The sequence below is a fragment of the Meles meles genome, chromosome 6 (genome assembly GCF_922984935.1).
Source record: "Meles meles chromosome 6, mMelMel3.1 paternal haplotype, whole genome shotgun sequence".
Lineage (NCBI taxonomy): Eukaryota > Metazoa > Chordata > Mammalia > Carnivora > Mustelidae > Meles > Meles meles.
Window position 1 is genome coordinate 55,221,591 of NC_060071.1, and position 17,875 is coordinate 55,239,465.

The window sequence follows — 17,875 nt, forward strand, 5'->3', positions numbered from 1 at the left end:
TCTTAATCTCACAAAACAAACTGGGGGTTGCTGGGGGGAGGTGGGGTTGGGAGAGGGGGAGGGGGTTATGGACATTGGGGAGGGTATGTGCTATCGTGAGTGCTGTGAAGTGTGTAAACCTGGCGATTCACAGACCTGTACCCCTGGGGATAAAAATACATTATATGTTTATAAAAAAAAAAATTGGAAGGGGAGGCGAATCATAAGAGACTATGGACTCTGAAAAACAACCTGAGGGTTTTGAAGGGTCAGAGGTGGGAGGTTGGGGGAATAGGTGGTGGGTAATAGGGAGGGCACGTTTTGCATGGAGCACTGGGTGTTGTGCAAAAACAATGAATACTGTTACGTTGAAAAAATAAATAAAAATAAATAAATAAATACATTTAACAAAAAAATAAAAAGTAAGTTTTTGAAAAATAAATAAATAAATAAATAAATAAAATATTAAAAAAAAAGTACCTTATTTTATTAAGTGACAGAAATCCTAATCAAAGCCTACAAATTTTATATCCTGGATATAATTATTTCTTTTGGAAGCTTTCTACATTGGTAAATAACATGTTACAGTTGACCTTCAAATGACCTACTTTTTTTTTTTTTAAGATCATAGTCTTTATTTTTTTTCTTTTAAGTGTTCCAGAATTCATTGTTTATGCATCACACCCAGTGCTCCATGAAATATGTGCTCTCCATAATACCCACCATCAGGCTCACCCAACCCGTCGAAAACCCTCAGTTTGTTTTCAGAGTCCACAGTCTCTCATGGTTCACCTCTCCCTCCAATGTCCCCTAACTTACTCCTCCTTTTCAACTACTGTTACTAAATAAGATCTTTGCATTTCCTTGCTATTATTACCTTATCTATCAATATTCTATTCTGACATATTGGTCATCTCTGTTCACTTATTTCCATATAATACAATGTTAACTTCAAGGGACTTCAAGCCAAAACAGCCATCACAACTTCAGAGAAAATATGTATTAAACACTTGTAATGGTGTAGTTGTGGAGGTTAAGTAGTAGAGAAAGGACAGAGGTAAAAGGAGAACCACAGTAAAAAACAGGAAGGTAAATGTAAACATGGTCTCTTGAGAATTCTCTAAGAACTGAAGCTGCCTCTTAGCAATCCCAAGCAGATAATGCACAACAGCAGGACAAGGAAGTGAGGACAAGAATCTGGATACTTTAGCTTCTTCTCTTAATTGTGGTTTTCATAATACAATTCTGTTGTTTCTTTACCATCAGATTTAACCCTCAAGTGTATAAAATGGAGTTATAGCTTTCCTTCATTAGTAAGGACAACTGAGAGAAGAAATATTTGTCAGAATTATAGATAAACCACTTCCTAACAGGACTAATTCTAAATTGTTTAAAATTAATGTTGAGAAGACTCTTCAGTTTTGTGGTCCACTTTTTTTGTTCTTGATAATAATCTATTAATGTTCTCTTTATAGGTATTTCTCTTGTACCCTGAGACCATGGATCAAGGAAACTATTCTAGGGTGGCTGAGTTTGTGTTGCTGGGACTTTCTAGTTCCTGGGAACTACAATATTTCTTCTTCGTGTTGTTTAACTTCTTGTACATCACCATTGTGCTGGGCAATCTCCTCATTGTCCTTACTGTGATTTCTGAACCTGCCCTGCACACACCCATGTATATCATGCTCAGTAACCTTTCTGTTCTTGATGTGTTTCTAGACACTTATGCAACCCCCAAGATGATTCATGATTTCCTTCATGAATCTAAGACTATCTCCTTTGAGGGCTGTATGGCCCAGATATTCTTGCTTCATGTCTTTGCTGGTGGTGAGATGGTACTTCTTGTAGCCATGGCTTATGACAGGTATGTAGCCATATGCAAACCTCTCCACTATACAACCATCATGAACTTGTGCAAGTGTACAGGTCTGGTGGTAGGATCTTGGGTCATTGGGATCATGCACTCCCTGAGCCAGTTAGCTTTCACTATAAACTTGCCTTTCTGTGGCCCAAACATAGTGGATAGTTATTACTGTGACCTTACATTGGTCATTAAACTTGCCTGCACAGATACTTATGTCCCTGAAGTGTTGATGCTTTTGGACAGTGGTCTCATGGGAGTGACTTCATTCTTACTCTTGCTGATCTCCTACATGGTTATCCTAATCACTGTTCAACGTCATTCCTCAGTGGGCATGGCCAAGGCCCGCAGCATTCTGACTGCCCACATCACTGTAGTGACTCTCTTTTTTGGGCCTTGTATCATCATTTATGCATGGCCTTTCAACAACTTCCCAGTGGATAAAGTCCTTTCTGTGTTCTCTACAGTTTTTACACCTATACTGAACCCCATTATCTATACATTGAGAAATAAAGAGGTGAAATCAGCAATGCATAAACTGAAGATCCGGTATGTGAGTTCCAAGCTGCTCTCCCAACTGTCTCTCACAAGATAGATTTGTTGAACTGCATAGACAAGAAGAAACTTAAGGAAACATAGACTTACTTTTTCTTTTGGCTACCATCATTTAAAAAAATTACCTTATTTGTTTGAAATGATAAATGTATATTCTTTGTTATATATTTGAATTAAAGGAACCTCACATGATTATGCAGATTCTAAGGTAAGAAGTTGCTTATGTTTGCTACCTAAAGTCAGTGATAAGATGTTTCACAAATTATTATATAATTTAATTTTTAAGAAATTAATTTCATAAAAATTTAGGTGGATATCCATATTGGAAAAACAAAATAGTGTTTCTTTTATGGTGTAAAATACTGCAAGTAATCTATGATTTAGTTCCAGTAGTAAAAACAATCCATTAGAATTCCTGTTTTCACACATTTAACATCAAAAGGTTTGTGCTATCTATCAAAAAATCCATTTAGCATGTAAAAAGTAATTTCACAAAAATAAATCCACCTTTATATTTTGTCTCACATACACAACTTAAGAAGAATCACATACGTTTTTTTGTAGCTTTATAAAATCACTTGATGTTAGTCTGGTACCATTTATTCTTTTACATTTTTTTTTCCATTTTATTTATTTTTTCAGCGTAACAGTATTCATTCTTTTTGCACAACACCCAGTGCTCCATGCAAAACGTGCCCTCCCCATTACCCACCACCTGTTCCCCCAACCTCCCACCCCTGACCCTTCAAAACCCTCAGGTTCTTTTTCAGAGTCCATAGTCTCTTATGGTTCGCCTCCCCTCCCCAATGTCCATAGCCCGCTCCCCCTCTCCCAATCCCACCTCCCCCCAGCAACCCCCAGTTTGTTTTGTGAGATTAAGAGTCATTTATGGTTTGTCTCCCTCCCAATCCCATCTTGTTTCATTTATTCTTCTCCTATCCCCCTACCCCCCCATGTTGCTTCTCCATGTCCTCATATCAGGGAGATCATATGATAGTTGTCTTTCTCTGATTGACTTATTTCACTAAGCATGATACGCTCTAGTTCCATCCACGTCGTCGCAAATGGCAAGATTTCATTTCTTTTGATGGCTGCATAGTATTCCATTGTGGATTCAACAGTACATTAAAAGGATTATTCACCACGATCAAGTGGGATTTATTCCAGGGCTGCAGGGTTGGTTCAACATCCGCAAATCAATCAATGTGATACAACACATTAATAAAAGAAAGAACAAGAACCATATGATACTCTCAATAGATGCTGAAAAAGCATTTGACAAAGTACAACATCCCTTCCTGATCAAAACTCTTCAAAGTGTAGGGATAGAGGGCACATACCTCAATATTATCAAAGCCATCTATGAAAAACCCACCGCAAATATCATTCTCAATGGAGAAAAACTGAAAGCTTTTCCGTTAAGGTCAGGAACACGGCAGGGATGTCCATTATCACCACTGCTATTCAACATCGTACTAGAAGTTCTAGCCTCAGCAATCAGACAACAAAAAGAAATTAAAGGCATCCAAATTGGTAAAGAAGAAGTCAATCTATCACTCTTTTACATTTTATTGGTAAAAACTATGTTGACATCAAAAGATGACAGCTCATGAAGCTTTAGACATCTGGCAATAAGACCATGAAAAACTGAATAAGACTCCCTTCATCCATGCTCTGCATCAGGTATTTACTGGGCCCTGAATGGTGTTTGTACACTAGTTAAAGGGAGGGCAGGAAATGCAAAAGGTAAGTACTTTGGAACTCACCGAATATTATGATCTGGAAACACATTATGATGTTACCTGAGTGTTATGTACCATCCCAATTTCCTCTAAGATGGTCTCAATCTAAAATTTAGGTTCAGCTGATAAAAAAAAAAAAAAGACCGTGCAACATTTACTTTGTGGAGGCATACTATTTATGCTATGCAATCACTGTGATTGTGAATATAACTTATCCCATGGTTGGGTGATTCATCAACCATGTACTTGTACTGCTGCTTCTTTTTTGGTATTACCGATATGATCAAAGATTACCTGGACAGCAATGCCTGCTTTAGATATGTCACGTGCAATTTTTTTTTGTCATAACGTGAAAACTATTTTAAGTTTGTAACTCCATAGTGAGGAAAAGTTATTAGAGTTGTCTTGTGTTCTTCCTTTAAACCACATATTATCCTTGGTTTTTCTTGAGGCTTGAAGCCAATTATTAGCTCATTTTCACAATACCACAGTTTCTTTTACAAACACCCAGATCAGGATCATCCATACCACTGCATGCTTCAAGTAAAGTAGCAGGAAACAACATGCATTATACACTGAACCCTTCTGTCCAAAAAGAATAAGACAGGCTATGACATTATTCCATTAATCTTAACAAAATTATTACGGTAAGCCATGAACCCATCAGATACACTGAATGTATATTCCAATGAATGTGCATTCCACTGGTTTTAGAAAAACCTTAAGTCCTGGACTAGGAAGCTGGCATGATGTTTCAGAACCCCGTCTTTCAGAGTCTGAAATACAGCTTGCATTGTGAATAAGAAAAGTGCAGCTGAGATGATCAGCAGCAGGTGGCAGCTTACCAGCAGAGATGGAGGAGGCCAAGGGGATAAAAGCAGCAGGAACACTGAGCCATGTCCCTACCCAGGCTATATAGGCAGGTAACAGCAGCAGAGGTAGGTGGCAATTGGCCTAGGACACCTCATTAGTGGAGTAATATTGGAGCCAACTGTGGTCACTCAGGCTTTATATTATAACTATATTGATGTATTTCATACCTTGTATATAAATATTGTCTCAAATATTTAAAAGTCCTAATGCATTTGATAAGGAGTTAATATCCAAAATATATAAAGAACTCACACAACCAACACCAAAAAATCCCAAGCAATCTGAAAAATGGGCAGAGGACCTAAACAAACATTTTACCAAAGAAGACATAGAGATGGCAATGGGCACATGAAAAGATGCTCAGTATCACTAACTGGGGAAATGCAAATCAAAACCACAGTGAAAAATCATTTTGCATCTGTCAGAATGGATAGCATCAAAAACACAAGAAATGTTAAGTGTTTACAAGGATGTGGACAAAAAGAAACCTTGGTGAAATGTAAATTAACGGACTGTGGAAAACAATATGGAGGTTCTTGAAAACATAAAAATAGAAATGCTGTATGATCTAATAATTCTACTACTGGGTATTTACCCAAAGAAAACAAGATCACTAATTTGAAAAGATATATGCACTCCTATATGTTCACTGGAGCATTATTTAAAATAACCAAGATATGGAAACAACCAAAGTTTCCAATGATAGATGACTGGATAAAGAAGATGTTCTATATACACAATGGAATATTGTTCAGCCATAAAAGAGATGAGATTTGGGGCACCCGGGTCATTCAGTCAGTTAGGGGTCCCACTCCTGATTTCAGTTCAGGTCATGATTTTAGGGTCATGAAACTGAGCTTTGCATTGGGCTTGCAATGGTTGTGGAGCCCGCTCAAGATTTTCTCTCCCTCTCCTGCTGCTCCCCCATCCCCCTGTGTGCTCTCTCTATATATAAAAAAGAGAGAGAAATGAGATTTTAGAACTAGAGGGTATAATGCTAAGTGAAAAAAGTTGGAGAGAGAAAAATGAATACCATACAATTTCACTTCTATGTGGACTCTAAAAACAAATGAATAAAGAAACAGAGTAGAATCATACCTAGAAAAACTGATGGTTGCCAGAGGGTGGGGGGTGGGGTGTATGAGCAAAATAGTTGAAGGGGAATGAGACATAAAGTCTCCCAGTTATGTAGTGAGTAAGTCACAGGAAGAAAAGGTACAGCATAGGGAACAGTCAATGGTATTGTAATAGTGTTGCATGGTAAAGATGGTAGCTACACTTGTGGTGAGCATAGCGTCACCTGCAGAGTTGTTAAAAAAAATTCCAGTAATGAATCACTGAATACTAAAAACTAATGATATGTTGGCCAATTGAACATAGTAAATAAAAACACTACAAACAAAAACAAAAACAAATATAATGGGATTCCTAAAGTATAATGTAAATAACCATTCCTTTGCTGTTGTATAATGAGGGTTCCATTTTTGTTACCATACCAACACTTGAATAAACATGTTTTACTTATAAAAAATTGTGTCAGAAACAAACTATCAAATATGTTGCACAAAATTATAGTGTGACTCAGTTTGGATTGTATAATTATATGAAACTATTTGTGAATTTTGATTTTATCTAATATTCAGTTTCTTTATTTCTAGAATATGGCATTTTTTTGAGGTCTGATTTTAAGTTTCAGTAGATGTAGTTTTATAATATAGTATGTTCTTTTATTAAATTATTTATCCATTCAATTATGAGAAGTGAACTGAAGGGGATGTTAAAGTAAGAATTTAACTATAAAGGAAAATCTATTAATTACTCATATTGTATTTACACTTATTAACTTAAAAATATATTCAATGGATTCTATGCGTCAAACACAAGTTAGAACCAGGCTTTATACAGCAAATGTCCAAAGGAGCACTGAGAGTATTAAGGTATATTTTCCTTATCAACTTTCTTCAAAGAAATGGAAGATTTAATTTTAATCCAAATGATCCATGTTAAATACTTACTTAGTTAACTTAGGGCACTGACAATGATAAATTTTAAATTAATTAAAATTCACATATAGAAGAACCAGTCTTAGAGTAGTTTCCCAGAATAAATTTTAAAATTTACAATTACTGATTCGATCATGACACATCTAGACAAGTGTTTAAGACTTCTTTTGTCTTTCTTTGATGCCATCATAATTTGATATTTCCTTCATATACAAGATTTTTTTTAGCATCTCTGTAACATTCACTGTCTTCTGAATTTTGAAGTACTAGTGTCCAACAGTGTTAGCTTACTAAAAAAAAATCAGTGCAATACACTATGACATGCTTACATGTTACAAAACAAAAACAACCCAGATTATATTTTTAAATTAATTTTTTCTCTTTCATGGCTTCAAGGTTTCAAGTATTTCCCCTTCTCTTCTACATTTTTTTTTTTGGATTTTTTTTTACCTTTTACAGATAATTTTTTTTAAATAAAAAGAAAATCCTTTTGTCCTCATTTCTTCCTCTAGCTCTTGATCCATTTCTCATCTTTGCCCTTGTTGACAAGATATTTATGGGGAAAGCTCTGAAGGCTTGTTCATACTGTCTCCCATAGTTCTCTTCTTTTTCTTTCTTGTGCCCACTCCAGTAAGGCTTTTATCTCCATATTCTACTCATATTGCTTCTTTAAAGGTTACTAGTGACCTCTCTACTGCTAAATCCAGAGATCATTTCCCAATCCTCATCCTAGTTGATCAATCAGTTCTACAATTTTTTAAAAAGATTTTGTTTATTTATTTGACAGAGAGAGACATAGCGAGAAAGAGAACACAAGTGGGGAAAGTGGGAGAGAGAAAATCTCTGCGAGAGGCCTGATGTGGGACTCAATCCCACAACCCTGGGATCATGACCTGAGCCAAAGGCAGACACTTAATGACTGAGCTACCCAGGTGCCCAGCTGTACAATTTTTGATACAGCTGATCACACTCTCCCTCTTGAAACCCTCTTCGATTGGCTTTTAGAACACAATGCTCTCCTGGTTTCCTTCATATACTTTTGGACGTGCTCTCTGAATGTCTTTTGAGGTTCCTCCTCCTTTTTCTGACCTCTTAGATTACACCAGAGCTCATTTCTTTTTTTTTTTTTTTTAGGTCATGTTTATGATTTTTTTTATTTGTTTATTTACAGCATAACAGTGTTCATTGTTTTGGCATCACACCCAGTGCTCCATGCAGTACGTGCCCTCCCTATTACCACCTGGTTCCTCAAGCTCCCACCCTCCCAACCCCTTCAAAACCCTCTGGTTGTTTTTCAGAGTCCATAGTCTCTCATGGTTCATCTCCCCTTCCAGTTTCCCTCAACTCCCTCTCCTCTCCATCTCCCCATGTCCTCCATGTTATTTGTTATGCTCCACAAAGAAGTGAGACCATATGATACTTGACTCTCTCTGCTTGACTTATTTCATTCAGCATAATCTCTTCCAGTCCCGTCCATGTTGCTACAAAAGTTGGGTATTCATCCTTTCTGATGGAGGCATAATACTCCATTGTGTATATGGACCACATCTTCCTTATCCATTCAACTGTTGAAGGGCATCTTGGTTCTTTCCACAGTTTGGCGACCGTGGCCATTGCTGCTATAAACATTGGGGTACAGATGGCCCTTCTTTTCACTACATCTGTATCTTTGGGGTAAATACCCAGCAGTGCAATTGCAGGGTCATAGGGAAGCTCTATTCTTAATTTCTTGAGGAATCTCCACACTGTTCTACAAAGTGGCTGCACCAACTTGCATTCCCACCAACAGTGTAAGAGGGTTCCCCTTTCTCCACATCCTCTCCAACACACGTTGTTTCCTGTCTTGCTAATTTTGGCCATTCTAACTGGTGTCAGGTGGTATCTCAATGTAGTTTTAATTAGAATCTCCCTGATGGAGAGTGATGATGAACATTTTTTCATGTGTCTGATAGCCATTTGTATGTCTTCATTGGAGAAGTGTTTGTTCATATCTTCTGCCCATTTATTGATATGATTATCTGTTTTGTGTGTGTTGAGTTTGAGGAGTTCTTTCTAGATCCTGGATATCAACCTTTTGTCTGTACTGTCATTTGCAAATATCTTCTCCCATTCCATGGGTTGCCTTTTTGTTTTGTTGACTGTTTCCTTTGCTGTGCAGAAGCTTTTGATCTTGATGAAGTCCCAAAAGTTCATTTTTGCTTTTGTTTCCTTGGCCTTTGGAGACATATCTTGAAAGAAGTTGCTGTGGCTAATATCGAAGAGGTTACTGCCTATGTTCTCCTCTAGGATTCTGATGGATTTCTGTCTCACGTTGAGGTCTTTTATCCATTTCGAGTTTATCTTTGTGTATGGTGTAAGAGAATGGTCGAGTTTCATTCTTCTACATATCGCTGTCCAGTTTTCCCAGCACCATTTATTGAAGAGACTGTCTTTTTTCCATTGTATATTTTTTCCTGTTTTGTCAAAGATTGTTTGACCATAGAGTTGAGGGTCCATATCTGGACTCTCCACTCTGTTCCACTGGTCTATGTGTCTGTTTTTATGCCAGTACCACGCTGTCTTGGTGATCACAGCTTTGTAGTAAAGCTAGAAATTAGGTAACGTGATGCTGCCAGTTTGGTTTTTGTTTTTCAACACTTCCTTAGCAATTCGGGGTCTCTTCTGATTCCCTTCAAATTTTAGGATTATTTGCTCCAGCTCTTTGAAAAATACTGGTGGAATTTTGATCGGAATGGCATTAAAAGTATAGATTGCTCTAGGCATATAGACATTTTAACAATGTTTAGTCTTCCAATCCAAGAGCATGGAACAGTCTTCCATCTTTTTGTGTCTTCTTCAATTTCTTTCATGAGTGTTCTGTAGTTCCTCGAGTACAGGTCCTTTACCTCTTTGGTTAGGTTTATTCCCAGGTATCTTATGGTGTCTTATGGTTCTTGGTGCTATAGTAAATGGAATCGATTCTCTAATTTCCCTTTCTGTATTGAGACTCTAGCATCTTTCTTTCTTTCTCCACTGGTGATCTCATTTAACCTCAAGGCTTTAAGAACTATGTACCAAGGAGACATAGCTTTGCATTTACACTGGACTCTCCTTCAATTTCCAGACTTCAACACCCAGCCTCACTTGGATATCTATCACCTGTCTCAAATTTAACATGTCCAAAACTGAACTGATAATCCCTCAAACAACTGTTCCACCAGGTTAATAAAGAAGTCCATCTCTGTTAATGGAATCTTCATCTTTCCAATTGATCAGTCCAATGGCTTTGGAATTATCCTCCCATACTGTCTCTACCTCTTGTTATGGGTTAACAAATTTTACTGAGTCTATTTTCAAAATATTCTCAGAATCTGACTACTCCTTGCAACCTCTAACCTCTATTGCTACTGCCTGATCCAAGTTATGATTGTTTGCTTGGATTATTACAAGTACTAATTCCTAGTAAGTTTCCATGCTTCCCCACTTTCCAGTCTATTCTATTATGGCAGTTAAAGTAATCCTAATACAGTCTGTCATATCATGTCATTTCTCTGCTTGGCATCTTCCAAAGGCCTCACCCATTTCACACACATTGAAACTTAAGTTGTTACCATGACCTGTAAGCCCCAGTATTTCTGGTCCTTCTTACCTCTCCGATCTTAACTCAAACATTTCTCATCTTTGCTCACCCTACTTTAGTCAACCTGGTCTTGTTAATGTTTTAGAAAGTTCTAGGCACCTATATAAGGCCTTTATTTGCAGTTGATATCCCCTCCTCCTGGAAGAAATTTTCTTCCTTTTGATATCTCCATGTCTTACTTCTTCACTTCCTTTAGGTCTTTTCTTAAACTAATCTTCTCAGTGAAGCCTTCTCTGACAACTACATCTACAACTGCAACACCTTCAGTGATATTTATCATTCTTCCCCACTTTATATTTTGCTCCATAGCCTTATTACCACCCAAAATGTTATACTATGCACTGATTTATTTTGTTCATCATTTGCTCCTCCTGACTCCCTGAGAAGTTTCACTGTGAGTAAGGCTTTTGTTTTATTCACTGCTATATCCATTAAATTTGGAAAATTTCCTGATACATGGTAGGCATGCAATAAATACAGTTGAATAAATAGATTTTACTCTTTTTAAGATCAAAAAATACCCACTGCATAAACATAGTAGAAGTAAAATCTACTCACATTCTATATATGCTATTTATTCCTTTATTTCTCAAATCCACACAAAGGTTCTAAGTAAAGATGATAATTTATATATAAATATATACATATATTTATATATAAATATATGTATATATAAAGAGGATCAAATCCATAGAAAAGTTCTAAGCAAAAATATTTACCTATATAGTGATATATAAGCAGCTACTAATGAGTAAGAAGTCTACCAAATAATCCTACTGTAATGGGCACTTTTTTCTGATACTGATGCTGGCTGAACAAATTTGTCCACTGTGCTAGAAAGGGCTGGACTTTCAGTTGGAAGACTTTGTTTTTAGCCTCAGGTTTATTCCAAAGTTCAACTTCCTTGAATTCCATTTCCACCTGTGCAGAAAGCACCTACTTCAACCAATTTGGATTAAGATTTGGAGCCTTTACTCCCCTTCAGGAATATGTGGGGCTATCTGTACACGATACTGCCAGGGCTCCATGGATCAAAGTTTGAAATGCCCTGGACTAGAAATCTCACTGGCCTTTCCTGGTTTTTTATATTCTGATCTCTCTCCCTCTTGGTACTTGCCTGCAGACGATGAAGTCTCAATATCCAATCCCTGACATTTGTATTCCCTTTATCCTTCTTTGTCTATACCCATTCTTGACTTCAGTAGCCACACAAGAAACTCTTGAAGTAGCCTCCAACTGCAATTATTCCCCTCCAGTGTTTTATACACTCTGGTTAATTCCCAGCCACTGCCAGAATCATATTCCTAAAACATATTCCGCACTGAAATGGTGAGTAACATTTCATTTTCCAACAAATTAATTACAGAATCCTAAGACCTATATTTAAGATCCTCCAATGTATCATCCAATAAAACTGTGACATATGCTATACTCTAGCCAAGCTAGAGTAGTTGTTCTTCAATTACTTTTAATTTTCTTTATTCATGCTTTTGTTTATGTTAGTCTATTTGTGCCGTGTAATCTTCCATCACCATCTCTGCCTTTCAGAACATCATTTCTCATTTTAGGTCCTTTTTTTTTTTTTTTTTTAAAGGAAAGGAAAATGTTTTTATTTCAATAATTCCACTGCAAATCAAAAGAAAAATATTGGCAGCATTAATGAAATGATGCTTTAAAATGGCTTTACACTGCTTAGAGGTTCAAGGAAAAATAAACTAGGAGATTGTGCACACAGATTTAATGAGATAACAAAAATTCCAGACATCAAAGAAAAAGGGCACCAATCAGATTATATTCTTCCTCTTGAGTCTAACAACCATAGTCTATATCCATGGGTATCATATTTTGCATCCCATTTTAAATGGGCTCTAACCGTGCATTTATTATATTCAAAGAACCACCAATCACAAAACAAATTTTTGCCACACAGCTTCAGGTTCACGATTTGTATATTCAATTTAAGACAGAAGAATTAGACAATTTTTACCCAGGAGAATGTCCAGCAATGTCTGAGGATGCTGGAACCTGTCCAGATTACTTGCCTGTAGTCATAATACACAAAGGTTTGAATTCTCATTTTTAGTACTCTGGGAGGGAATCTGAAGAGGGTCCTGATGTTTTAAAGTGATATGTCCCAAGATGCAGTAGATTGCTTTATTGGTAATGGGGTACCCTGCAGATTTGAAGAGGAATGAGAATTCGCAATTTGAGACAATTTGGTTGCTCCAAATCTTAGAAAAAATGAAAGCCAGCAGAGGTGGGTAAGTGCTACGCAAACGGATTTGAATTCAAATGTGGGTACATCTCTTATAGAGATACTATGTTGGTCCATTTGGGGACCTTAAGCAGAAACCATCCTTTCAGAATTTTTTTTTTCCATTTTATTTATTTTTTCAGTGTAACAGTATTCATTCTTTTTGCACAACACCCAGTGCTCCATGCAAAACGTGCCCTCCCCATTACCCACCACCTGTTCCCCCAACCTCCCACCCCTGACCCTTCAAAACCCTCAGGTTGCCCCAACCTCCCACCCCTGACCCTTCAAAACCCTCAGGTTGTTTTTCAGAGTACATAGTCTCTTATGGTTCGCCTCCCCTCCCCAATGTCCATAGCCTGCTCCCCCTCTCCCAATCCCACCTCCCCCAGCAACCCCCAGTTTGTTTTGTGAGATTAAGAGTCATTTATGGTTTGTCTCCCTCCCAATCCCCTCTTGTTTCATTTATTCTTTTCCTATCCCCCTCACCCCCCATGTTGCATCTCCACATCCTCATATCAGGGAGATCATATGATAGTTGTCTTTCTCCGATTGACTTATTTCACTAAGCATGATACGCTCTAGTTCCATCCACGTGGTCGCAAATGGCATGATTTCATTTCTTTTGATGGCTGCATAGTATTCCATTGTGTATATATACCACATCTTCTTTATCCATTCATCTGTTGATGGACATCTAGGTTCTTTCCATAGTCTGGCTATTGTAGACATTGCTGCTATAAACATTCGGGTACACGTGCCCCTTCGGACCACTATGTTTGTATCTTTAGGGTAAATACCCAGTAGTGCAATTGCTGGGTCATAGGGTAGTTCTATTTTCAACATTTTGAGGAACCTCCATGCTGTTTTCCAGAGTGGTTGCACCAGCTTGAATTCCCACCAACAGTGGAGGAGGGTTCCCCTTTCTCCACATCCTCGCCAGCATCTGTCATTTCCTGACTTGTTCATTTTAGCCATTCTGACTGGTGTGAGGTGATATCTCATTGTGGTTTTGATTTGTATTTCCCTGATGCCGAGTGATGTGGAGCACTTTTTCATGTGTCTGTTGGCCATCTGGATGTCTTCTTTGCAGAAATGTCTGTTCATGTCCTCTGCCCATTTCTTGATTGGATTGTTTGTTCTTTGGGTGTTGAGTTTGCTAAGTTCCTTATAGATTTTGGATACTAGCCCTTTATCTGATATGTCGTTTGCAAATATCTTCTCCCATTCTGTCAGTTGTCTTTTGGTTTTGTTAACTGTTTCCTTTGCTGTGCAAAAGCTTTTGATCTTGATGAAATCCCAATAGTTCATTTTTGCCCTTGCTTCCCTTGCCTTTGCCGTTGTTCCTAGGAAGAAGTTGCTGTGGCTGAGGTCGAAGAGGTTGCTGCCTGCATTCTCCTCAAGGATTTTGATGGATTCCTTTCTCACATTGAGGTCCTTCATCCATTTGGAGTCTATTTTCGTGTGTGGTGTAAGGAAGTGGTCCAATTTCATTTTTCTGCATGTGGCTGTCCAATTTTCCCAGCACCATTTATTGAAGAGGCTGTCTTTTTTCCATTGGGCATTCTTTCCTGCTTTGTCGAAGATTAGTTGACCATAGAGTTGAGGGTCGATTTCTGGGCTCTCTATTCTGTTCCACTGATCTATGTGTCTGTTTTTGTGCCAGTACCATGCTGTCTTGATGATGACGGCTTTGTAATAGAGCTTGAAGTCCGGAATTGTGATGCCACCAACTTTGGCTTTGTTCTTCAATATTCCTTTGGCTATTCGAGGTCTTTTCTGGTTCCATATAAATTTTAGGATTATTTGTTCCATTTCTTTGAAAAAAATGGATGGCATTTTGATAGGGATTGCATTAAATGTGTAGATTGCTTTAGGTAGCATAGACATTTTCACAATATTTATTCTTCCAATCCAGGAGCATGGAACATTTTTCCATTTTTTGGTGTCTTCCTCAATTTCTTTCATGAGTACTTTATAATTTTCTGTGTATAGATTCTTAGTCTCTTTGGTTAGGTTTATTCCTAGGTATCTTATAGTTTTGGGTACAATTGTAAATGAGATTGACTCCTTAATTTCTCTTTCTTCAGTCTTGTTGTTGGTGTACAGAAATGCAACTGATTTCTGTGCATTGATTTTATATCCTGACACTTTACTGAATTCCTGTACAAGTTCTAGCAGTTTTGGAGTGGAGTCTTTTGGGTTTTCCACATATAGTATCATATCATCTGCGAAGAGTGATAGTTTGACTTCTTCTTTGCCGATTTGGATACCTTTAATTTCTTTTTGTTGTCTGATTGCTGAGGCTAGGACTTCTAGTACTATGTTGAATAGCAGTGGTGATAATGGACATCCCTGCCGTGTTCCTGACCTTAGCGGAAAAGCTTTCAGTTTTTCTCCATTGAGAATGATATTTGCGGTGGGTTTTTCATAGATGGCTTTGATAATATTGAGGTATGTGCCCTCTATCCCCACACTTTGAAGAGTTTTGATCAGGAAGGGATGCTGTACTTTGTCAAATGCTTTTTCAGCATCTATTGAGAGTATCATATGGTTCTTGTTCTTTCTTTTATTAATGTGTTCTATCACATTGATTGATTTGCGGATGTTGAACCAACCCTGCAGCCCTGGAATAAATCCCACTTGATCGTGGTGAATAATCCTTTTAATGTACTGTTGAATCCTATTGGCTAGTATTTTGGCGAGAATTTTTGCGTCTGTGTTCATCAAGGACATTGGTCTGTAGTTCTCTATTTTGGTGGGATCCTTGTCTGGTTTTGGGATCAAGGTGATGCTGGCCTCATAAAATGAGTTTGGAAGTTTTCCTTCCGTTTCTATTTTTTGGAACAGTTTCAAGAGAATAGGAATGAGTTCTTCTTTAAATGTTTGGTAGAATTCCCCTGGGAAGTCGTCTGGCCCTGGGCTTTTGTTTGTTTGGAGATTTTTGATGACTGTTTCAATCTCCTTACTGGTTATGGGCCTGTTCAGGTTTTCTATTTCTTCCTGGATCAGTTGTGGTAGTTTATATGTCTCTAGGAATGCATCCATTTCTTCCAGATTGTCCAATTTGTTGGCGTAGAGTTGCTCATAGTATGTTCTTATAATTGTATTTCTTTGGTGTTAGTTGTGATCTCTCCTCTTTCATTCATGATTTTATTGATTTGGGTCCTTTCTCTTTTCTTTTTGATGAGTCTGGCCAGGGGTTTATCAATCTTATTGATTCTTTCAAAGAACCAGCTCCTAGTTTCATTGATTTTTTTCTATTGTTTTTTTGGTTTCTATTTCATTGATTTCTGCTCTGATCTTTATGATTTCTCTTCTCCTGCTGGGTTTAGGGTTTCCTTCTTGTTCTTTCTCCAGCTCCTTTACGCGTAGGGTTAGGTTGTGTACTTGAGACCTTTCTTGTTTCTTGAGAAAGGCTTGTACCGCTATATATTTTCCTCTCAGGACTGCCTTTGCTGTGTCCCACAGATTTTGAACTGTTGTGTTTTCATTATCATTTGTTTCCATGAATTTTTTCAATTCTTCTTTAATTTCCTGGTTAACCCTTTCATTCTTTAGAAGGATGCTGTTTAGTCTCCATGTATTTGGGTTCTTTCCAGCTTTCCTCTTGTGATTGAGTTCTAGCTTCAGAGCATTGTGGTCTGAAAATATGCAGGGAATAATCCTAATCTTTTGATACCGGTTGAGGCCTGATTTGTGACCCAGGATGTGATCTATTCTGGAGAAGGTTCCATGTGCACTAGAGAAGAATGTGTATTCTGTTGCTTTGGGATGAAATGTTCTGAATATATCTGTGATGTCCATCTGGTCCAGTGTGTCATTTAAGGCCTTTATTTCCTTGTTGATCTTTTGCTTGGATGATCTGTCCATTTCAGTGAGGGGAGTGTTCAAGTCCCCTACTATTATTGTATTATTATTGATGTGTTTCTTTGATTTTGTTATTAATTGGTTGATATAGTTGGCTGCTCCCACGTTAGGGGCATAGATATTTAAAATTGTTAGATCTTCTTGTTGGACAGACCCTTTGAGTAGGATATAGTGTCCTTCCTCATCTCTTATTATAGTCTTTGGCTTAAAATCTAATTGATCTGGATATAAGGATTGCCACCCCAGCTTTCTTCTGATGCCCATTAGCATGGTAAATTGTTTTCCACCCCCTCACTTTCAATCTGGAGGTGTCTTCGCGTCTAAAATGAGTTTCTTGTAGGCAACATACTGATGGGTTTTGTTTTTTTATCCATTCTGATACCCTGTGTCTTTTGATTGGGGCATTTAGCCCATTAACATTCAGGGTAACTATTGAGAGATATGAATTTAGTGCCATTATTAGCCTGTAAGGTGACTGTTACTGTATATTGTCTCTGTACCTTTCTGATCTACTACTTGTAGGCTCTCTCTTTGCTTAGAGGACCCCTTTCAATATTTCCTGTAGAGCTGGTTTGGTGTTTGCAAATTCTTTCAGTTTTTGTTTGTCCTGGAAGCTTTTGATCTCTCCTTCTATTTTCAATGATAGCCTAGCTGGATAGAGTATTCTTGACTGCATGTTTTTCTCGTTGAGTGCTCTGAATATATCATGCCAGCTCTTTCTGGCCTGCCAGGTCTCTGTGGATAAGTCTGCCGCCAATCTAATATTTTTACCATTGTATGTTACAGACTTCTTTTCTCGGGCTGCTTTCAGGATTTTCTCTTTGTCACTAAGACTTGTCAATTTTACTATTAGGTGACGGGGTGTGGACCTATTCTTGTTGACTTTGAGGGGGGTTCTCTGCATCTCCTGGATTTTGATGCTTGTTCCCTTTGCCATATTAGGGAAATTCTCTCCAATGATTCTCTCCAATAGACCTTCTGCTCCCCTCTCTGTTTCTTCTTCTTCTCGAATCCCAATTATTCTAATGTTGTTTCGTCTTATGGTGTCACTTATCTCTCGAATTCTCCCCTCATGGTCCAGTAGCTGTTTGTCCCTCTTTTGCTCGGCTTCCTTATTCT

The 17,875-nt window shown here is 37.7% G+C and overlaps 1 protein-coding gene across 1 annotated transcript; it reads left to right on the forward strand.

Annotated features, from left to right (window-relative positions):
* Window positions 1-1,475: 1,475 nt before the first annotated feature.
* LOC123943554 (olfactory receptor 4K15-like) lies at window positions 1,476-2,435 on the forward strand. The gene has a single exon (XM_046007836.1). The coding sequence runs from the start codon at window positions 1,479-1,481 to the stop codon at window positions 2,433-2,435; it is 957 nt and encodes a 318-aa protein (XP_045863792.1). The 5' UTR covers window positions 1,476-1,478.
* Window positions 2,436-17,875: the final 15,440 nt, after the last annotated feature.